Consider the following 24,170-nt stretch of genomic DNA (forward strand, 5'->3'; position numbering starts at 1 on the left):
ATTAGAGGCAGCTTCCTTAAAAGAAGCAAGAGGAGAGGGTGAGCGCGACAAGCGGAGAAACAGTGAGTCACTCGCGACACGCCGTCGCGAGAAGATTAATTTGCAAAATTTTGAATTCTCCCGACACCTACACAAATAGGGTATGATGTCACACGACGCGTCCGCGACAAAACACTCATCGCGAAAATATGCGTAATTACGCGGACGAGCGTAACGTGTCACTCGTGATCTCGATAACGAGACGACGACGTCCCTTTAATTGCTTCACTGCCATACGACTTTCCCTTTAACCCCGTTCGCCTCGATACGAACAGCATCGTGGATGCGTTTCACGTTAATTGGGGATGCAGGTGCTTGGTACGAGTATTAATTACTTGAACAAAATATTGAACAAAATATTTGCCTGGCTTTCAAACATTCCATTTACTTAGCAGATATCTACCCGCGAAATCGACTGCACATTATCTTGAATCAAACAAAACTTTCCCAGATACGATAAACTATTTATTTGAATGGAGAAATTGCATTTTTTTTCAAAAGCAATGAACAATTTCAAACAAATATCTTTTCTATATCCCTTTTTGCAATCGAGCAAATATTGATTTGATATAAAAAAATAACTTTACTTAAGTAAATATCGTCAAGATACTTCAATACGATAATCTAAGTAAATATTTGCTCGGCACTACTGAAAGAAATCTTTCACCTCCATCGAGCGAGAGACCCTTGGTACATGGCAAATCCGTTTTCAGTGTCCCAGTAACGAAGTTTATGAATATTCTGCCGCGAGGTGTTACTCGATTATGTGCAATTGTAATTACAGTTTTTATTTAATTTACGCCAATTGACGCTGTCTGCATATTGTACTTCTAAATGAGTCACTCGCGAGCCAAACCGATAAACTCCATGGAAATTCGCTTTTTCTGCTTGGAGGTAACGATTAATATTTTGCTGCTAGATTAGAAAATTTGATGGAAAACCAAACTAAACTGCGTGGTCCACGGTAGTTGCAATAATTATTTCCCTTTAAATACGCTTCATTCTGGATTATTTGAATATACTTACAGATTTGAGAAACGTGCCTCTGCCCTTGTACAACAGGCTGCTGTGAGACCTGCTGCTGCTCCCATGCTTGTGCAGCATGTTCAGTCCCCTATCGACGCTCATTCATAAATCTATTTCGACCCACTGCCGCCACAGGAAATCCCGATGGTTTCGATAATCGATCGTTACACACGTTCCAACGATCGATCTTCCAGTCTTATCAATTTACAACATCCAAGAATTGCGCGACATAAAGAATTGCGAACGGTTTGTTTGCTGATTTTACTATCACAACCTGTGCCAAACAAATAACACGGATAATTAATTGAACGAACCTTGACAAACAAAACTTAAAAAGTATCATTAATTTCGTTCGTGGATCGATCTTTCGCTGTGCATCTGAACTTTAAATTTGGCGATCGAAAGCCATGCGTGGCTCATGCGAGGAGACCAAGCGTCCTCGAGAGAGAGAAGATCGTTCGAACGACCAGAAACCGACTGAAAAGGACAACGATTGCCGTTGCACGAGACGGGTCGACAACGATCGACAGATTGCATCGACTTGCTATCTGCAGTTTTCCGTGACACGACCACCCCTCGTGTCGAACAGCTGTTCAAACATAGGCGGTGTTTTCTTCGCGATGGAATTTCGACGAAGAAAACGAAGCTGTCGATGCACGAGCACGACTACGCAATATTTCAAGGATTTCTTTACAGAATTTCCATTGTTCTCGAAGGCCACCGCCATTTTGGTAACCTTACCGATATATGAATCCACTAGCACGTCCAGAACGAAACGTTTCTTTCTTTTTTCTCATCGTACACGTTCACAGTTCTTCGCGAAGGAACGAGCTCTTCGAAAGGGTATAATACGAACGTCTAGATAATGATAATTTATATGAAAAGTAATGTAAACGAGAGTGTGTCGACGAAGAAATGTGACGAGTGTCACGTGTTTAAACGGAGGGCCTTGCGAGCGTGTCGATTCTCGCCAGTTGGGTTCAGAAGGATCCATCGAGCAAAGGCTGCAAAGTATAAATACACTTTGCACGTGGTATCTCGAGGAAAACACGTAGCAAAGACACAGCCGAACAATTTCGGAGAAACCGTGGCTGTAAAATAAGTGTTGCCAGTTCGAAGTCTTGACACCTTGTAATCAGAGTGTTTGACGCTTCGCAGTCCTGCGCGAGAAAAAAGGAAGGAGTGCTACCGAGCGGAGCCTCTGCCACTTCGATCTTACGTCCAGAAGCGAAAGAGAAGAAAACAACGTTCGATATTGTTTTTCTCTCAAACTGAGAAGTGCGCGAAACGTTTCTTTACGAGCTCCCGGATCTGAACATCGTAAACTTTTACAACGCGATACCGTACTGACGAAAATCCAAACCCTTTCAACAACTCTGAGGAAACAAACAAAGTTCCCAAACATTTTCTAACATAATTCCAAGAAAGAAGAATTGAGATATGAAAAGAATAAAAAATGAAGTATAAGGATCGATCGTCAGCCAAGAGCCAACATCTCCCAAAGGAAATCAGCTCCCAGACGAGGTTTAAACAAGAACCGCTTCACAGTGAAGCGGTAAGAAAACAGAAAGTCACTCGAAACGCGTTATCAGCGGTGGTTATCAAGACCATACGATAATATTCATCGTAAGAGAGGACGATAAGCGGGAGTGAGAGAGAGAGATTCGAGCAATTTTTGCGGTTCGTGCATCGGCTATGCCCGCGAAGGAAATCGAAACGTCCGTTTCCGGCGGGGGAAGTCACGTATCCAGCGTGCCATCGTCTCGCGGTGGCGCGTGCGCTCCCAGGAATGCACGTGGCTTTTGTGCCAGCCGGCGTCGGGACGCGTCTCGTCTCCGTTGCATTTCTATGCAGCCGGCCCATGCGGAAGTGGCGTACGCGCGCGCGCCCATTACGCAACCGTCGCGATCGAAATGTCGACTCCTTTCGAGAAGAAAAAAAAGAGAAAGAAGTACGCTCGATTTTACACCTTTGATCGACTGGATCGCCTTCGAGTCGTCTGCGTTTCGTTTCCTCGAAGAGAAATGCCTCTATCGATCTCTAGAATTATACGAATTGTTTGACTTCTCTCGAAATGGTTGCGATCGATTTGTACCAAGAGATAACGCGAGTGCGTTGGAACTGGACTAATGTCGAGGACTGCACGAGTGTCGACACTGGAATTATCGACGACTGAAGTGTGTCAACTCGTGACAAAAAAAAGGACAGAGAAAACGGAGCGGGATGACGGCTATCAAAAGAGATTTGTACGCGATTCAAATAATCGTCAGGAAAAATGGTTAAAAACGTCACTTCGTCAAGCTGGTACAATGTTCGCATTTCAAACAGTCTGCGTAGCGACGATTTTAATCTGAACGTTAGAACCCAACACACTCGCCACCGCAATAATAAACTGCCTTCCACTATCGTTGCAATCCTGTACCCGATGGAATACAATAGAACACTTATCAGTAAATAAACTACGATCTAAAGAATGTCGATATACAGCTACACGGGATTCTTCCTTCTTAGATAAATGATCACTTCCCTCGCTTCTAATACCATCACTGAACTCAAGGTGACGAACACAAAGCGGCCCAATTAATCGCAACAGAAACGCGTCGAATGGAAAAGCACACCAGCCAGCAGACCGTCAAAGAGTAACAACCGAGTTACGCAAGCCGCCATTTTGGTCGCGACACTTGGACGACAACGAAAGATCGATCCCACCACGGAGAACCAATAGAAAAACCCACGACTACTAACCAATCAACTCAGAAACCTTCTTCACTGTCGACGCAAAAATCGCGCACAGAATCCAATCGCGAGAACCAACACTCGTTTACAACAGTCCACTGGTATCGCGCGGTCAATTCGAACGGAACAGATAAAAGCACGCAGTTAAATCCGTCATCGCGAGTCTCGCGCGGCCTCGACCGTTCGCCACGGACTGGCGAACGACACGTTCGAAACGTTCCTCGGTACGCGAGAGGTGATCGAACCGATCCGATCACCAGGAACCATTCACCGACGCGCGCGAATCGCCTTGGATTCCTCTTGCTTTCTCTCTTTACGCTCGTCGTACGTACGTAGACAGAGAAAAAGAGAGAGAGAGAAAGAGAGAGAGGGAGCGTGGTCCTTGGAGACTGGCGACGAGCACGATTCGCGACTGACGATCGATCGACGCTGAGGCGCGACGCGAGACTAACGCTTGGCTCGAGCCTCGCCGCTACAAATACCCGCGTTTTATCAACGCCGCGGCGTCGCGTTATCAGTCGTGGCACGGGGGAGAGAGAGAGACAGAGAGAGAGAAGCGTGGCAGCGCCGTGGGGATCAGCTGGTCCCCACGAACGATCGGAACGATCGCGTACAGCGAGGTTACGACAGGTGAAGAAGAGGGGAGGGCAGGGAGCCGAATCGAGAGAGACAGAGACACGCGCGAGGTTCCGAGGAATCGATGATTCACTCGATGGTTCGGTTAGGTGGGCGAGGGGACCACGGTGGTACTCCGGAAAGGTAGTCCGGAGAGAGGATGCTACTTCTGGGAATTTTCTTCGCCGCCGCGCCCTGAATATTCGAGGAGCATCGACGACCAGGATGACTCCGTTGCATCGATATTATTTCGATCAGATGGAATGTACGTGTGACAATAATAATCTCTGATAATCTCTAAAACTGTACCAGGGTATTTAACCCTGTTCTACGATCTTTGGATTATCCTCGTTCCAATTGTGTCCTCGTTTCTTGTAGTCTCGAATAACACATCGCGATGATACCTCGAAGTGTCTCAGGGATTACCTCGTCGAATGTTCGCTTCGAGAACGAGTTCGAAGGACCCCAGCGATTACGTTCACAGTAAACTCGTCTGAATAATAAATTCGAATTGTTTTAGTCTACAAACAGGAGAGCAGTTCCTTCGTTAATCAGGAGGATCGATCGCGTTCGAATTTCCACGCGCAAGCGGCTACTTCAGCGACCTCAACGCGTCCTTTTCACCCACGCTCTCTCGTACCTGATGAATAATTAACCACTCTTCTCATCGAACCTCTCGAACGCGACTTAATTACTCGTTCCACGAACCCATAAAACGCGCCGATATGGCCATCGAACGAGTCCTCGCTACTACGTATTCCGTATCGTTGATCGACATCCGTTCCAAGGTTCCGCTCTGACTTTCCACCCTGAAGGTCGACCCTGCGGCTTCTGCGATGGATCGATCGACGCGTGAATGAGTATCGGCTAATCTGTCCCGCTGGACACTCACGCGTGGCCATTGAAAAGTGAACTCGCGACGATCGGAGGGATCCTGGCTCGGTCCATTCACAGGGCGATGACGTAACCGTCCAGAGCGAGTACTATCAGCGTGAATTGAACGTCTACGGCCGCGCAGAAGGGATGGACGATACGCGACGGCCCGCCGCGCGGAATCTAATTGACATCCTTACCGCGAAACCTGGGGGTCACGCTTATTTGCGAACTCGAAGCACGCGCGTTCCATACTCCCCCTCGCATCTTCTTCGCTCGAGGCTTCAGCATTCTTCCCTTCGAGACGATCGTCGTCATCGTCGTTCTGGTCGTCTACCGGAGGTGATACGATTACAGTGGAGAACAATTTGTTGGTAATTAATTGGTGAACTAAGTAGTTTGAAATGGTATATTGTAGAGGATCTTCTTCGATAGTCATCACTAGATGAATAGCAAGGCATATGTAGTTTGTCGCAAGTACCAACTTCCGCTTTCAGTTTCTATAGAAAGAAATTCTGATCTGTCTAATATTGTTTACAGGGATATGATCTCGTGACTATTTGAAGATGATAAGTATGTTATTGTGTCTCTTCGACACGTTGTTTGCGGTAATTGTTTAAATTTCTCCGAATGTTTCAATCAATTCTATTTATAGAGCGGTTACGAGGATTTGTTTGTTGTTATGAACGATGATGCACGCGAATTATGTAACGCGAAAGATGAATGGCATCGCGGATGAGTCATGTGTAAATGCGGCGGATACGATAGAGAAGAGAGAGAGAGGGAGAGAGACGAAGCGTGTGTTTCCAGGTTTTTCACGGAAACGCAGCGTGGATTCCTCGAGGTTTCGTGGGTCCGGTTGCGCTAGTTGGGCTTGGTAACGAGAACCATCGACCCAGTTCTTGGGACGGTGGAACCATTCGTGGAAATCGCCGCGCAGCAGCCCTGAACTTGAACTCGAGAAGGACGATTAGGTGTCACGAGAGTGGCGTAACTCGCCGCGCGAGTGACTCACTTTCGAGTCAAGGATGTCACGACGGCTCTCTCGTACTCCCGTTTGACCCGTTTTTGCATGCGATTAAATCGCCACACCGTCATCGACGTACTTACGCGGTGCAGTTTCAATTATGGTTCCTCGAACTGATTTCAATTACGATTCTTGAAACGGTACACACGCACACGTAAAAACTGTATCATTTCCAAGGGGATAATTTCAATCGCATTTCTTCCACGCCTCTTAATAAAATCTTTTTTTAAATTAAAGACTCTCTTAACGAAATGTCAGCTGTTCGAGCTCGAACACCTAATCGTGGCTTGGTAAAAGCGATCAGCTGCGAGCCAGTCGAATATCCGTTTCAGTGAGCCACCAATGGCCGTTTGTCAAGGGAGCCACGTCTGACTGTTACAATAACGAGAACGTTTAACCGTCGAGCGAGTGTGTTGCGCGTAACGACGCCGTAAATAACCGTGCTCGAGTGAGTGAAGATTAAAAGGCTTAAGATTAGAATATGCTAGGGTTCGATTGGGTCGGATGTTTCGCATAGCGGCCGGTACGTCGAACCTCGCAGCCCGTTCCAAAGATCCCAGAGTCTTCCACTATTAGGATGCCAGACATACCTTCGAACGCTCTAGAAGACGTGGATACGTTTCTCTTTTCTTTCTCTTGGTTATCGAGCGCGATCTGCCCGTAGAATTCGCGCTCTTCCATAGAAGAATTCTTGCACCTTGCTAATCCACGTCTGTTCACTCGTGTATTTACTTCTTTTCAACCTAACTATTTCTTAGACGAACAGCTTTTCCAGGAAAGCTTGGATTTTCAATTCTCATCGATTGAAAATCGATTAGAAGCGTTTAGAATGTAGATTATAATAAGAGTTTGTATGTTTTCTCGAATTTGGTTTGATTGAAAAATTCGTTTAAGAACAGCGTTAGCCAACGAGTAGACATTTAATTATCAGAGGCGATGGATTAACAGTTGGGATCATCGAGGGCCACTCAAACGATCAAATTAAACAGCACACGCTTGAGGTACGTGTCCCTAGGTGCACGTTGCCCTCGCACCGTCTAAATCGAGATGCACTTCAATCGCACAGCCTCTTCAACTATACTTGAACAACGCGAGCGAACGCAACGGACCCATTTGGTGCCGTTCAGTTCCAAATTAATTCGTTTGTCCAAATCGCGGAAATTACCCCGTCCTTCCGTTCGATTTTCTTCCTGAGAACGTTTCTCGATAACGGAACCATCGATGGTTTTCTACTGGGAGGAGTTTTCGCGACGACCAACGGGGAAATAGTCACGCGTACGAGAGGCGCTTGTCTGAAATCAAGTTAGAAAGTGACGTCCGAATGAAATTTACGGGAATTAGAAAGTCGTGACGCGCGATGATTTCACAAAACAGGAAGGATTGATAACGAAGTTCAGCGGACGATTATATAATCTGATTTCCCCGTACGGATCCGTATCGAGGGGTTTTCCACGCCAGATCCCGCGTTTTTTATTTCACTCACAATATTATCGAGCACCTTTATCTGTCTATCTCTCGTGTTTGCACCGGCAGAATAAAACTCGAGCCATAAAAGAAACACGCGATACAATTTCAAAGGAAGGAATGAAAAGAAATTAAACTCGGATACAACTTCTCACGCGTTCGCAAGCTTCGTCTCCTCTCTCATTTTTCGCCGAGCAGACGAGAAAAAAGAAAAATAATTCGTTCGTTCTGGAAGTTCCAACAAAGGCCCAAAACCAGTTATGTAAAAGAAACGAAGGCCATTATTCGATGGCCGTTTCGATGTCCCGTGGACAATGTTCCGAAGTGTTACGAGCAGCGACAAATCGTCAGGTACGTGTTTCGCGATTCGCGACACGATCGGTATCGGCGAAACGAGCGCCAGGCTCGTGCGTGTCCCGTCGAATTCTTTCTCACGGGCAGAGGACTGCCCCAAACGCTGATTCACGTCTTTTATCGAGCCACTTAAGGCGCGTGGTCTCCGTCAGCCGGCGATAACCGCCGCGAGACGTGCGCGGAAACGAGCCTCCAGCTTTTTTCGCGGCTGTATTCGCGGAATCGGATTGTTCGTCTTCCGATTGTCAATGGACAACGGCAATAGTTATCTGCGGCTATGACACTCTGGGAATACCCCGTTTGGGTTTTAAGCGAATATCATTGTTCGCACTTCCGCCACGCTTTGTATTTAAATAGTCTCTGTCGCGCGACGCGGATGTTAAACATAGACCAGGAAACGGTTCGATGTTTTCGTATCTGATTTGGATAATTCTGACGAGCTATTCGCATTGTTACAATAGAAATTCTGAAAGTAAATTTTCGCGTGCAAAAATTCTAATGATAGAACATTTTCAGAAAGCAGTAAATTTTGACTGCTGAGATTTCCAAATCTCGAAACATTTCCACGATTTTTCCTGGCGAGGAATCACGTGAAATTATTTATCTGAGCGAATGCAAAAATTCATGATCTTATTTTTAGGATTTTGAAAGATCGCGAAGGGAAGGAAACGCGTAACGGGTGAAACTTTCAGCCTCCACGCCCAAAGTTTGCGATATTCGTCAGAATCCGCAGACAAGTTGATCCAGCAAACAAACGATGACTGGTTGCACCAGCGAATCCAGTTCCCAAGAGAGTAGGGAACAGGTGACTATCGCGCAATCCGGATCGATGAGTCACGAGTAGTGCGTGACTCGAGATATAGTAGTAATATAAGATACTACGGAAGTTTCATTCATAAAATCTCGCGGCTTAAGTGCACGTTTTACAACCGGAAGTACAAAGTTCCCCGCGGCGTCTTTTCTAGAACCTCTAATCGACTCGAAATCTTTAACGACCCACTTTGTAATTGCGTCAACCTCTCTGCACGTGCGATCGAAATTTCCAATCGACAGATTTACAATCGTTATATAAAGCAAAAATCGTGAAACACATCGTTCAACGAATTATCACACGGTGCAATAAGGAAATGAACATTTTTCCGGTTGCAATTTCGTATGCACAATTTACAATCACTGAATAATAGCTGGACTTCGATCGACTAGACTTACTTATGTAACTTTGCATTCTTTTTTACATTTCCCAATACCTTAAAAGGAAGTCTAACAAACTTCTAAGTTTCAACCGTCACACATAGAATACCCAAAATAAATTTCAATCTAGAACTTAAAATACTTCGAAACAGCTATCTGGCGGTGACTGAAATTCTAAAAAGTAATAAACCATCCGTGGCACTGATCCTTTCCAAGACATCTCGTGATCCACGCGCAAACGAAGCAGCAAACAAAAGGTGAGGCACGGTGGAACCACGATGACTCGATTTTTCAGTCGAGGGTGCGAGGAAGGGTGGGTGATCGTCCCACGATCCGGGTCGATGAGTCAGGAGCGCGTGGCCGTCGCGAGATGCGTTTCACGGAGGCGTGGAAAGTTCGTGATTCAGCTGCGCCTGTTGCTCTTATCGTGTGACACTGAAAATTCATTACGCGAGAGAACGGGACGCTCGCGCTCCTACAAGCTACAAAAGAACCGGATATTTATCAACGGCCGGAGAGAGGACTCGATGGCCGTTAGTCGACGCGTGATCGATAGGTGTCGTTGTCGAGGCGCTTCTCGCGAGCGATATCGGTGCTGTTACGTTGGCGGAGTGCATCGTTGGAGAACAATATGAAGAGACGATTAAAGAGGTTGAGATGTTAAATTGACTGGAAGAAATATGGAGCAGCAGAGTGCACGAGCGGTTGAGAAGGGTCGTGTGTCCTCGAGGCTCTAATACGAGCTAAGAAAGCGTTATCGTAGGAACCCTCGTGACGAGGATAAGTTCGTTTGTACGAGTATCGAGACAGAGGACTGTGTGATCGTCTGATTAGTGAATATTCCTTGGTTTAACAAATATTTGACTTTTAGCGGAAGTCGAGGGTTGTTTCGAGCGTTATCAGCGATGTTCTAATGTTGGCGTACAGCATTACGCGGGATAACACCGTGGAGACACGATAAAGGGGTGTAAAACCTGGGAGTTTCAAGTGGTAAGGGAGAAGCGGGTTTATTTAATCATATGGTTAATAAACATTCCTTTATCGGAGAAATATTTGACGCGGTATGCAGAATAAATAGATTATCCTAAGTGGCCTTAATTGAGACGCAGGAAAAATGGATAGAAAGAAAAACTGTTTAAAGGAGAGCCAACGATTTTTCATCTTCCGACAATGGATAACAGAAACGCTAATTGAGATCGTTGTTCCAGTTTTCAGCGAGGTTAGAGTCAGAGGATCGGTACTCCGGCAATTCGAGTACGCTGGGCACTTTTTCCGCGTAAGCACAGGCGCGAGAGCCGCGCGTACCATGAACGGACGAGCCGGATGAATGAACGAGCCGTGAATCATTCGTGGAGGAAGTTCAAGGTTGCACGTTACGATACCAAGCCACGTGCTCCTGTATCGCATTGTGCGCGTTATCACGAACGCATAATACGCAGGGTCGTTAGTGCGTTACGATTCCACGAAAAGGTCGTAGACCTCTCGCCTCCTTTTCTCGTGCACCAACATTCATCACGGTGCATCCACCCTTTTCCCAAACAGGCTCGACGTCCGCACGCATATGGCTGCTTCTTCGAGCGAGTAATAAATTTTTTTCTTAAAATCAAACTCAACCTTGGTAATATCATCGAAGACTAAATTTCTCAATCATCTTCTATTTTCTCAAAAAAGTCTCGAGCTGTCATCTCGACCGAATCCCTGAAAAATGTTCAAGAAAGGCACCTAAGCAAACTCTCAGAGGAGCATTCACGATCCCCGAGGCAACTTCAAATAACGCATTCTTCTCCGCTTCGCAAACACATTCCGGCGCCCTGGCAGCCTCTAATTACAAGCCTCGGCCAATAAGCGGAAGAATCCCTCTCGAGGGGCGCGAGCCAATCATCGGGTTCTACGTGATTCACAGCCCGGTTCGAGCACGCTTCGAGCGCGCTTGATGGACGGTCGATGTGAAAAATCGAGGGAGAGCGGCAAGAAATTCGGTTGAGTCACCTCCTCGTGGCGGATCGCGCGTGGAAACGCGAAGAGCGACGGGGACAGGACGCGGAGTTCTCGCGCGGGCACGCTTGGTCCCCTCTTGGCGAACCTCGATGACTCACGGAGGAATTCGAGGCGCGCTGCGACGCGGAGCAACCCTCCTTTCCTTTTTCTCACCTCTGGGTCAAGTACGCTCGACCCTCCGGCAACTTTGCCACCTCGAATCATACGTCGTGACATTTCGCTCGAGGTGTGGAGATGAGCTGGGTTTCAACTATGCGGCGCGCGAGATGGTGGGAATTCGAATGGCTCGTGAAAAAGGAACTGACGCGAGCTTCGGTTTTTTCAGAGAAATCAACGCGAGCGGAGCGTTGGCCAAAAGCACAGGAAGTTTCTCAGCTTACTTTGGAGAGTCTCGTCTATTCTAGTCGAGGGTAGCGAAAAGGCGCGTGGAAAAACGCGCGGCTCGATCGAGTTTCGCGACGCGTGCAGCACACGTGAGTCAGCGGCCGGCTGGCGCGAGCCCCGTGAAAGTCGAATGCCCATCTCGCGGCGATCGTGCCCGTGGGACATGCGGGGACTAACGATCGCCGCACCGTTAGAACGACCAGACAAACACGTCGCGATGCGACACCAGTGGCTCTCAGGCCACCGCGAAATTCCATCCAACTTCCGCTCGCGCACGCTCCGCTATTCCCAACGAGCTGCTACGGCTCGTCAACGATTCCAAACGAACGCGCGATTTTTATCTTCGTACCGCGAACCGCGTACATGAAATGCTAGTCTTCATATCTACGCGTAGGTGTCTCGTCTAGCGATCTATTCCACCCTTTTCCCTTAAATATCTCCTCGTACATACGCAACATCGCTTACTCCATCTCGAAAATGAATATTACATAAAGAAACCTAATACACGCCTAATATATAATACATAAACCATCGAGGCGCTATGGAATGCGTCTAAAAAGCAATCACGAATAAGTTAATCGAGCCAGCAGCATCGACTAAACCTCATCCGCCATGTGGTAATACTTGGACCACTCCATCGTGTCGTCTCGACTCCAAATCCAGAAGCTCGCGGTGCAGCTTCCTCGAGGAAAGAAACGTTGGAGAGGAACGCGCCTACCTGCTCGTCTCCCTCGACCGCCACGATTCAAATGGTAATAACATCTTCCCTCGAACGGACTGAAAGCAACTGGTCGACGAGGGGCAAAAATGGCACTCACCTGTAACAGAACGAAGAAGAAAATAGTTACGTTTGGGTATGATTCGTCGCGTTTCGCGCGCGTATCCTCTCTGCTCGCGGCCACGGCTTCGAGTCCTTTGTGCGTCACGCGACGCGCTCAGGAAACGACGGAACTAGATTGCATTCGGCGACGCAGAGTCGCGCCCTTCCTTTCCTCGCGGCTCGAAGGAGAGGAAAGTTCTGCTCGCGCGCTCTGACTTACGTCGCCTCGATCCGGAGAACCGGAATTCGTGGTTATTTACGAGCCACCCGGTGCTGCGGGTTTTCTTGTTTCGCTCGAACCTGGACAGAGCCCGTTTCGCCTGATAAGGGAGGTTCGAGCTTTTTATGGGGTCGAGTTCTGTGGCGGACGACGAGCGTTCGTTTCCGTTGAAAAGCGAATGTGTAGCGAGGGTTTCGTTTGATGAAAAATTGGACTAAGTGTTTTTTTAATCGCGAAGAAGTTTAGTAATCCAATGATGGATCAAGTATTCTATTCGTGAGAAAGAGGGGGTGTCTAGGTTTGACGCTACTCGTGCGAGTACGGGTATGGGAGGAAAATATTCTACTCACGAAGGTATCGAGTAGCAAGCGTCCCGTCTACTCGAGTACACTCACACGAGCATCGAACATTTAGTAATCTACTCGTACGAGATCCCATCGAATGCTGAGTATTCCACGCGCGCGAGTATCCGCTGCTAAGTATTCTACTCGCGCGAGTATCGAGCGTTAAGTGTCCCATTTACGTGAGTATCGATCATTCGTGTACTCGCGCGAGTAGAACGTTAAGTAACTCTCGTAGATCGTTCTACTCGCGCGATTTCTATTCACGCGGAATGCGAAAACCGAATACCAGCCATCTCTTCTGCGAGTAAACCGAGTGGTACGTATTCGATTCCGCGAAGATCGAGTACTACGTGCCGACCCGCACGGTGAAATCTGGTCGAAGTTATTTTGTTCTAAACGCGCGTTCCTCGTACCGAGCGGTAACGAGAAAAAACAAACCGTCCAGCAGTGCAAATACGCGAAAATCCTGAATTACTCTCGCTTCCAGGGAACTCGACGGGTTCGACAAAAGCCGCGAAACGGCGGAGAGGCTTCATGGAAAGCCCTCTTGTTCGCACCTGGATATTTTAACCCGACCAAAGTACTCGAGGCCATCGACTTTGCATGCAGCTTCGAACGAGACGAACGTACCGATCGAGAGCAATCGTCGTCGATGAAACGATTTGCTTCGCGAGCTTCCTAGACGATAGGCTCTTCTGTTCGTGGCACGTCGAGAGCGCAAAATCGAAGGCTGACGAGGAGGATAAAACCAGGGACAGATAGAAAGGGTGCGCGTGGGCGCGGGTAATCAGCAATGGCGCCACTCGAGTGGATTATCAACCTGCGGGAGTCTCGAGGCCAGTCGAGCTCGCGGAACGCGAGAGGCGGAGGGAAAATAGACTTGGCCGGCGAAACGAGATCTGTAAACAGCGATGTAAATGACCGCGGCCACGCTCGATTACGTCAAACGGCGGTGCGAGCGCACCTTTACGACTCGCGGAAGTGACGTCGACGTGGAGGATTTAAAAATCGCCCCAGCAATTTGCCACTGGGCTGTTCAACAGAAAAACAACTGTTTCTATGCACATTTCTTTCATCAGAGACGACTGGTTTTGAGTGAATCGATTTTTAGAAGAGTAGATTTGGATTTTACAAGATTCTGAGTGACAAATGGTATTTAACTACAGACTATTTTAATACAATATTTTATTTTCTTATTAATTGAATATAGTTTGTAAAACATTCATGTAAGCATTCACATGGAACGTGAATCGATCACTGGCTCCAATCGACGTTATCGTCGCGTGGTTCCAGGAAAAGCGTCGAACGGAGCGGAACCAGACACCTGGAGTAACAGATTTATCAACCGTCGACAGGCAGATAGGGCTCTAATTCTCCCCGCAGGGAATACGTGGACGACGGGAAGAAGAAAGCTGGCAGGCTGTGTTCAGTGAAACGACGTACCGACGACAGAGAGATTTCATGGTGGATCTCTCGCTGATTCTCGTACCCTTTGATCAACGCTGGTCCTCGCGACGCGTTAATGTCCTCTGCGATCAACGTTCCACCCTCTGTTGCACTCCATAGACTGCACTCTGGGCTATCGTTTTCCACCCGCGAGCAAAGTATCAAGTAGTGCTCTTCGAGTATTTTTGCGTCAACGCGCGTGGACCATTTGCAACTTTCACGCGAAGTATGAAATCGAATTTGCTTAAGTTTCCTCGGTGAAACAAAAAAATATTTACGAGACTCTTGATCGCAGCAAGGTTAAAAGGAGGCGCTGTTCGGTTCGCACAAACGAATTTGCATTCTTTCTCCTTCACCCCACGCGTTCACTTGCATTTCCACGGTAATTCAGGTCAAACTGAATGCCTCTGGTCGCGACCGACATAGACGCCAGCGTGCAATCGAGACGGAGAGTAGAAAAAAATTGTGCGTCGATCGACTGGTGCATATAATTCTCGCGATTGCACGTAGACAGAAATAGAGGAGCGTAATGGTAAGAACGATTAACTTGGATGCGGCAGTGTTTCGTTTTTTTCAGCCACGCTTTACAGTTCGCCGCGAGACGGTGCCTTTTTCAGCGTCGCGCGGCATTCTTTCCGTCTGGGGAGCGCGGGAAGAATTTATTGCGGAAATCTTTAATTGAACGGCTCGTAAACCGTTACGAAACGCAACGTGTTCCCGTGGCCAATTGTTTCACCTCGTAAAACCGGCCGTTTCGCGCCGTTTTACGCGTTAATAAAGCGCCCAGCGTGCCAGCACCCGTTTCCACTCTCGACCTTGTCGAAATTCGCTGGGAGACCGCGTTTCGACCGGTTCTTATTTCTGGACAAAGTTTAATGGTGAAACGGTCGAAATTTACCAATAACAATTCCATTTACGATCGCTCCTCTCTGCCATTTCGACGGTTGTTCCTCGCGAATTTTTCCTTAACAAATAAATACTCGATTCGATAAAAGAATTTATTTCCACGCGAGTAGAAATGTTTCGAGAACAGCGTTCCCTTTAATAAAAAATTTCTATTCATACGTTATCATCGAGATGCTTGTATTTATACGCACAGGATTGTACAGTTATGCAAGTTACGCTCGAAACGTGTAACAACGCCGTGGAATGTTAATGACGTTACGTTAGACGGTCTTAATTACCCTCGACTAACCGCAGAACCATGTAGGTACATACTTACGACTCGTGAATTTCCACTGTCGAGCCTCTGGAGGATATCTCGAATGATAGGGAACGAAGAAACCTTTAAAAGGACCCTCGATAAGGATATTTAAACGTCGAATTAGGGAAGCATTACGTGTTGACGGAAAAATAAAACAGATAATAATTGTTGGGAGATACTGAAGATATTTTCAGTCGTCGTTACGAGATCTTCGCGAATTTTCGCTTTTTGATGAGATCGTTGCAAACGCGACGATGGCGCGGGAAAAAAAGCGCAAAGGTGGGACGATACAGTTTAAAGGTTGAGGTTAAAGAGCGCGCAAGTTTGTTGGAGCGCGGGTAAAACCAGCGAGCAACCGGACGAGTACACCGCGATGCTAATTAACGGGTTAACGAGCGGATACGGGGCTACTTTTAAGGATTGAGATGCGAGCGGCTTGATAAACGATTTCGCTATTTGCCAAGGACGACGGCGTTAATTGGCTTCCCGCATTGATCACCGCTAACTAGGACAATCTTGCGGGACGCGCTCTTTCAAACGACCGGAACACTCTCGTGTCTGCTGATTAGATGTTACGCGAACATACTTAACTGTAATCGTAAATAAAACTCGAGAGATTTATCTTCTGTTTTTTCCATAGACGTACAATTAAATCTCTTTATACATTCGCTCACAACTGAAGTAGTTACATTGTCTTTATATGGACTCACATATTTAATTTTCTATTTTCTTTACCTTTTGCAGGGTTGAATCGATTAAACTGATTTAGGACGCAATGAGATGAAACTCAACTAAAGTAGTTACATTGTCTTCATATAGATTCACACATTTAATTTCCTAATTTCTTTACCTTTTGCAGGGTTGAATCGATTAAACTGATTTAGGACGCAATGAGATGAAACTGGACGACGAACAATGTCCAAAAAGTCTCTCGAGAAAGTGTTCCAAGTAAAAGTTTGTGGAAAGAAACGAAGTTCTCTAGCTATTCGAACGGGCCGCATTCCAAAGTTGGAGCAGAACTCGCGTACCCATCTGGTTATCGAGGCATCGACCGACACACGTGCAGCCTCCGCCGCCATAATCTGCGGCGCGTGATCCGGCATTGTTTCGCGGACGTATAATCTTATTGTTAGCGGCGTCGAGACGAGCGATGCGTCAACGCCGTGACATTTTTCGCTTCTGCTCGCGCGGGCAGAGAGGCACGGCCAATGCGGTCTGCGTGACATTTCTGCGACAACAGAAACACGACTCCCAGCCGAGGGGACAGGGATCGCGCGACACCCGACGCCAGAAGAGGAAACCGGTCACGCGAACTCGGTTTATCGTGCCCCGCGCTGCCACGTTCGCTAAGAGAAACAGATATTTCCAGTTCGAATCCGATCGGACCCTCTGGAATTCTCCTCTCCTGGAAAAACTCCGCAATTTCCGTTGGGACCAGAGAACTCGAGAACGACGTCTTTTTCTGTGTTTTCAAGGGTTTGGCGGAAGTAATGCTTTTCTAAGGGTTTTGACTGAACAAGATGGACCTTTTTGGAAGCAAGGTTGCTAGACGAAACAGTGCTTGTGAACTGTGATCCGATTGATACTATCATAATTGCGTTCTCGAGGCACGTGAAGAGTGCTTCGACTAACGCGCAGGTGTTATCGCCTTAGGAATAAATTCGATGTCGTCGCACTGGTATGTTTAAAAACTTAATGAAACATCGTACGTATTACATAGATACAGCTACGTGATTCTGAAAGAGAAGACGGTGCACGTGTCGCGGTAGACTCTAGAAACCAAAGAAACTACAATACTCCAACTTGCAATATAGTATCGAAACCGTAGTGGTTAACAATAGTTAAGGCACGTACTATTACGTGCTAAAAAATCATACTATTAGATGTCTCATCGTTGAAAGAGAAAAAAGTGAAATCCATATCGTGGTGTACATTAAAAACACATTGTCTCACAAAATTCGATCCATTCACACGTCTGTCCGCACATGTCCTCGTCTCGTCTTCGCGTCTTCGCGAAATCGTTGCTTTACGTCAAACAGAGGATCGAAACGAGGAGAAAGAGAGAGAAAAAGAGAAATACGAACGGCACATTGTTCGCGCGCATTCGAGGCGCTCTCAAAGTGGATTAATGGGATCACTAGCCGCGTAAATAATTCTTTCATTCCCGCCGGTTCATTCATCCGCGGGCGTCTTCGTTCCCCTCTGTCGCTGCTCTCCACGCTGGTAATTACCGTTGCGCCGCGTCTCTCGGTGGCCAGCAGATTAAACGCATCCGGTTCCACCGGCGGTTTCACGCGCCGCTTTCGTGAAAGCGTCGTGACGCGTGTCACGCGACGCGTTCCACGAATTGATCGGAGCTTAACGACTCTTCCGGACGGTGGACGCCGGCCACCGGAAGTAACGGCGCCCAGCGACGGAGTCGCCGTGGAGAACACGTTTCAACGCCGCTCCGCCACGGAAATCGGAAGTGGACGCGGTTCAAGTTGCTTTCGGTTATCGCGATGGCTCCTTAACGTGTCTCATTTTAGTGTTTCGCTTGGAAGTCTCGCGTTTTATCAACTGACAGAAATATAGATAGATTAGTACGTGACCAGGTTATTGGAGCAAGCTTCAACTAGTGCTTCAACTTCTTTTACTTCCTCTTCGACTGTTTAATGTATTGGTAACAGGATAGGTGATGTTTCAAAGTTTATTGGTCGTGCTGGGGGGTTGGTTGGGTGTAATTAGAGTACTCTTGGAAGGTCCACTTTGGCGAATGTTATTGGAGCAAGCTTCAACTAGTGCTTCAACTTCTTTTACTTGCTCTTCGACTGTTTAATGTATTGGTAACAGGATAGGTGATGTTTCAAAGTTTATTGGTCATCCTAGGGGGTTGGTTGGGTCTTATTAGAGTAGCATTAGAAGGTACCAACTTCATTCTATTATATATCAGAAAATTTAAGATAATTATATCAGAAAATAAGAAGAGGAAAAGAAAGAAGGATGTTGACGATGCCACCCCTAATCGTAAAAGCCTGATAACCACTAAACTCGTAACGTCCAACCTCTCATCGATCCTAAGCTACGTCGTAGACGAAAAGAAGCGAGCGAAGAGGAACCCTGATCTCCCAACTCTCGGCAATTTAGTAGCAGTTACAGTTAACGAGCAACGCCTGTCGCTTGATTGTCTCAACGAGGCGGGTTCCTCCGCGCCTCTCCTCCTCCCGTCCTTAGCCGCCCTTTTTCCGTGTTCACCTCGAAAGAACCAGACGAGAAGAAACGTCAATGGGATGGAAAAAGAAAACGGGTGGCGGAGAGAGGGAGCAGGGAGAGAGCAGAGGGAGAGCGAGCCGCCCACAGAGAGCGGATGCTGGGTCGAGAGGGTCACCTCTCCGGCAAAATGAATCTTTTATGCCTCGCGCGGCTCGGTTTTACGCCGCTCTTTCTTTCCTTCTCGCCGTTCCATCACGGAATTGGGCTCCAAGATGCGCGATTAACCCGTTCAGCACCGCCACTTTCACGCCACGAACCTACGAAATTCGTGCCCCAACGAGGAATTTTGAGGTCGACGATGTGGCTCGCACGATTTGAGAATTGCCAACACTTCCAAGCTTAAGTAAAAGTATATTATGTTCGTGTGACTTTTACTTTCACTTCAATCAGGATACAATAATTATTTATATATCGAACTCTGGAAATCTGTTGTTCGACATTCGATTTAATCTTCTATTTCTTAGGGAATAAATTATTATCACTTGAGTATATCGCGCGTTACGCGTCGAGAAACGAGAGATCTAAATTACAGCCAGCTGTTGATCGACTCCGCAATCGCTTGCGCGTTTTAACGCGAGCAAAAGCGAAAGTCGTACCCCGACGGTTCTGGCTCGCGTCGAAAGTAAAATGTGAAAGGTAGGCATCCTCCTTTAGCAGGGGGGACATTGATATTAATGCCGCTTTAACGAAGCGTCCGTTTAATGAACGCGATCGTCGCGTGCCACGAGCCACCCCGTTATTCAATTTAATACGGCACCGCTCGTTTCCTATTCCGCCACTTGCTCGCCAACTTATCGCGCTACGTGTAACGAAATTGTTATCGCCTTGGCTCATAATTTCTTCACAATATTACATCAATTTTACAATTTCTCAAATGTTTCGTCCACGCGTACAAACTGCCACGTCGAAATAAAGAATTGGAGCATTCATCAGAGCTTGGACACGCTCGATTAAACCGTGCTCCAATTTTTCCAGCGCATATTCCTCGAGGGACCTCCCGCGTCTATTTTCGAGGCGACATCTTCCTCATCAACGGAGGATTAGCCGGTGCAGCGAAGATAAATCGTCGCGATGCGACGAAAAAAGCTCTCAATAAGAACGGATCGCGAACGAGGGTGGCTAACGAGCGAGAGAAGAATATTTCGTACGGATGTTTCCCTGGGCCGTGCAAAACCTGGCTAAATTTAAGCCAGGGACCTAAATCTGACGCGCTTGAAACGAGGGAACGTCGAATGCAGCGTCGCGTCGACGTCAGAAAAATTGGACGCGGCCGTGGCACGTGCCACGCGAGGCCATTTTGACCACCCCGCGTTTCTACGCCTCCCTCGAATCGCCAGCTAAATTAAACTACATATTCTCTGATACTCGCTATCCAAACAAAGTATAAAATACCTACTATACCATCACAAAGAAAATAGTTTCAATTTTTACCATTCATAAAGAACTCTCATAAACAACACCAATCCACAATTAAATTACGTACATACACCACACATCTAGAAATTCGAATGAAACTTTTTTGGGCCACGACTGGGGTTTAACAAACTCGCGCTGGTTTCGAATTACGTAAGCTGTCGATGGTCCGCGAATCGCCGGAAAAGATTACCGGACGTGGCTGGCCGGTCGAAATAACTCTGGCGACTGGCCAGCGAGAGGAAGAAAGAAAAAAACTACGAGGGAAGAAAGGAAAGGTGGATATCGGCTGGACGATTGTTTCGCGCGTGCCCGCGCGTTTCGAAGCTCCCTCGCGACGGAACACGGTCACGTTCACGGTCGTGCGCGGCGAATGGGCATGCAGGGATTCGTAAATTTCCGCGGGGCGAACGCGAGGCTGCTGACGATCCTTTTGCGACGCGTACTTTCACCAGCGAGTGGAACGTTCCATGGAATATGAACGATTTCTTGGGCTACCTTCGAACGCCTCTCGCGAGCGCGTTAATCGTGCGATTGTCAACGATTAACGTAAAGAGAAAGGTTACGCCAGTGAAGATACACGAGCCATTTTCCTCGTGACCCGATACTTTCACGGTTCGACACCACAACAGCAGCTCCAATATCCTATTACGCGCTCTCGTGCGTTGACCTGAAAGGATCTTAAACTTGCTGCTAACACGCGGCTGTAATCTTATTCCGAGAAACGTTTGACGTAGCACTAACTTTAGAGAGGCACTGACGTAGCGGCGAGCATTTTCATAAACCAAGCCTAGTAGGCATCCGACATACCGCTGTCGATACTATTTTCACGAGCCAACCTTTAAGAGAGCCTCGAACGTACGCGCTGCGTCGTGCCACGCTCGAGGATCGACCAAATCGGAAAAACATTACGCACATCTTCCCTTTTATCGGGCCTCAAAGCATTCCTACCCTATATCTGCTCCTTTGTGCGCTACCAATATACGCCTTTATCGCGTTCTATTTATACACAGCTTAAAATTATCCTTCGTCTCCGCACGCCTCGAGAATCTAAATATAAACCGCGTCTCGAAAATAACAATCGCATACAATTTGATTCTGATTAACTCGCGAGTGATAACTATGTCTCGCGAAAGATCGTTACGTATACGCTTCTTACGTGTGCTTTTATAGAATGCGTCCTCTCGCGTGCTTGTTATTTCCAACAGAAAGAGAGAGAGAGAACGAGAGGAAATAATTTATTTGTACTCGTTTCACTGAAACAAATAAATTGCAATCAATTATGATTCTCGTTCGTCCAAAAAAGGAGAATCCAGTTACAGGCGATAGCAATTAATCGGGTGCGTAGCAAATTAGAGCGAAACCAGCGTGTTAAATGCTAATAAGGCCCGCAGGTTTAATTGTACAAGTGCAGTAGACGAAAATTCCGCAGAAAATTCCACGCAGGACGTTCGACTCGCAGTCACCTCGGAGGGTGAATAAATTTGAATAAAAAACAAATTTGAACGCGGCCATACACCGGGAGGCGTCTCTACGACAAACGACGCGGCTGGTAGAACCGTTAATCCGATGAGCACGCCAACCAACAGAGATCAGGGACACCGTGCTTATCGCTAAATCGGTGAAATACCGTAGAAACGGTCGAGCGCTATCCTTAAAGAATCCCACATTAGGATAGTGCAGCCTCTGCCACTATCTGCCTCGTATATTATCGTTACACGAGTATCGCAAATAGAATGATTCGAGGACGATGCTGGTTACGACGCCACAAATTTCGCATTCACACGTACACGTCGCTAACTTGTTGCTCCTTTAAACCTATACATAGCTCGTTTTTCTTTTCGCCACGGGGTTTAGCGACTGTAAGTATCACACGAACGAAATCCGAGTTTCGATGGACACACATTTGTGGCTGATGCACGTGAGATTTACGAGACGCGAATTACAGCCTCTTTAATCGTGTTAGAGGTTAAAGAGAGTGGCGTGAAGTGTGTCGCGAAGGATACAGGTTGGGCAACGCGACGAACTTCTCTCGAAGTTCCGATTATTACCCTCTCGCTGCTCTTGATGAAGGGAAAATATTTGGCACTGGACCTATCTCGAGTATTTCCAACTATTTTCGTTTGATGGATCTAGAGAGAGGGAGAGTGAGAGGCGTTGCTGGTTTTCTGAGAAATTTCGCAGCCACTCGAGGGGGGATATCGAGGTTAGTGAACTGTTTGGATAACTGTTTGCAAAAACGAGGATGTTTTGAAAACGCGCGTTGTTTACCTTGGTATGTAGGCCCGAGAAGAAAGTGCGTCGCGGCGCGGAGTACGACGACATGTTGATCTTGTTGACGACCATTGTCATGGCAGCACCGAAGCGTGTTCCCTCGTTCGATCGATTTCTTTCGTTATCTCTGCTTTCAATCGACACGTAACTCCTCGTTCCGTGCCAGCTTCGACGCTCTCTCACTCATTCGAACAGTTCACCCGCGCCTCTGTGTCTTCTCGTTCGTGTGCCAGCAACTGTCGACGATCCACTTCTCCCTCACATATTCGAACTTCAAAAACGCGGCAGGGCACGGTGCTTCCCTCTCATCATCCGTGTCCGTTTCGAACCAAACGAGAACGTTGTCCAATCGACTGTCAATCAAAGAGAAACAGTCCCTCGCACTGGATACATCGAGTTTAATATACGAGATGCGACGTAAACAACTCGAAGGATAATTACAGAGTGGCGGGTACGCGAAACGAGCAGCAAAACCTGCGCGAAAATCAAGAACACCACCAAGGAGGAAGCACACGCGAGCACTGACGGCGGGTCGCCGCGTACGGCTTTATATACCGCTCCCACCACGCGACTGCGCAGCCAATGAGAGCGCGGGCTGTTCGCGCGGCAGCTGGGCGCGCAGATACGAACAGTGGCGATGCGTTCAGCCGAGCGGGCAGTATCGACGTGACCTTCGAACTCGGAGGGCTGTGTCTAGCGCGATGCAAACCAGCGGCGAGAAGGGATAGAGTGGCGATCATTGGAGGCTGTGCGAGTTGGAACGATACGGAATGGCTCGTGGTAGGGCAGGAAGGCAGCGATAGACGCGAATGACGGCTATGATCGGCCAGTAACTGCCGCCATAGACCCCTCCGCGCGCGGTGGATTTCAAATTGTATGCGGTATTTTTCTTTTTTTTTTTCAACATGTCAGCCATTCCTGATCGCCACTGGATCGTGGACTCGACGAAATTTTGTCGGCCACGCGATGGAACGTGGTTCAAGTTGAAAAAGGCGCTAAGTGAACGGTCACTCGATCTGCTTTGCATTCGGTCACGGTGTTGTGTAACGTTTCTGTACGAATCGTAGGTGTTTTCGAACGTGCTTCCGGCTGGATTTTCGACCTTCTCGTTAAATTTCGTATTTTTTTTTTTTTTTTCTTCTCGGCTAAAGAACGTGTTAATTTGTTTAAAATCGCAATTCAGTCGCGGTTCTCTGTGGGAACTCAAATAAAATGAATTTGAAACAACTTCAATATTTGACCGTTAATGCCTTGCAGGCCGGAGCGTGGTTTTTGGCACATTTAGCGTGTCTCCCTCTGGGCGGATGCATAAATTCAACAGCGTTACCGCAATAAATACGCTGCACGCTACGGCTTCAGTGTTTGTGGTACATTTTAGTCAAACGCCTGTCATTATTTCGTTCCGTTACGTCAATCTGAATCGAAGGCGAACCCACTATATAATACACCTTCCAAGTCTTACCAAACTCGCAGTTACCATCGTTTCTGAT

The 24,170-nt window shown here is 47.3% G+C and overlaps 1 protein-coding gene across 5 annotated transcripts in view; it reads right to left on the reverse strand.

The window, feature by feature from the left end:
- The window catches only part of Sarm (sterile alpha and armadillo motif), a 107,458-nt gene that overhangs the window by 31,541 nt on the left and 51,747 nt on the right, over positions 1–24,170 (reverse strand). The window contains exon 1 of one of the 5 annotated variants that reach the window (XR_013102153.1): positions 22,678–22,930. The exons of 2 other annotated variants lie outside the window; for them this stretch is intronic. Coding sequence is in view for 1 of the 3 variants with exons in the window: in XM_076899995.1 (XP_076756110.1) it covers positions 1,066–1,167 (102 nt within the window). In the remaining 2 variants the exon portion in view is untranslated. Of the gene's footprint in view, positions 1–1,065; positions 1,265–22,677; positions 22,931–24,170 lie in introns of those variants that run through there. 2 more of the 5 variants (XR_013102152.1, XM_076899995.1) reach the window with 2 other exon arrangements.

This window comes from Xylocopa sonorina, chromosome 8 (genome assembly GCF_050948175.1).
Source record: "Xylocopa sonorina isolate GNS202 chromosome 8, iyXylSono1_principal, whole genome shotgun sequence".
Taxonomy (NCBI): domain Eukaryota; kingdom Metazoa; phylum Arthropoda; class Insecta; order Hymenoptera; family Apidae; genus Xylocopa; species Xylocopa sonorina.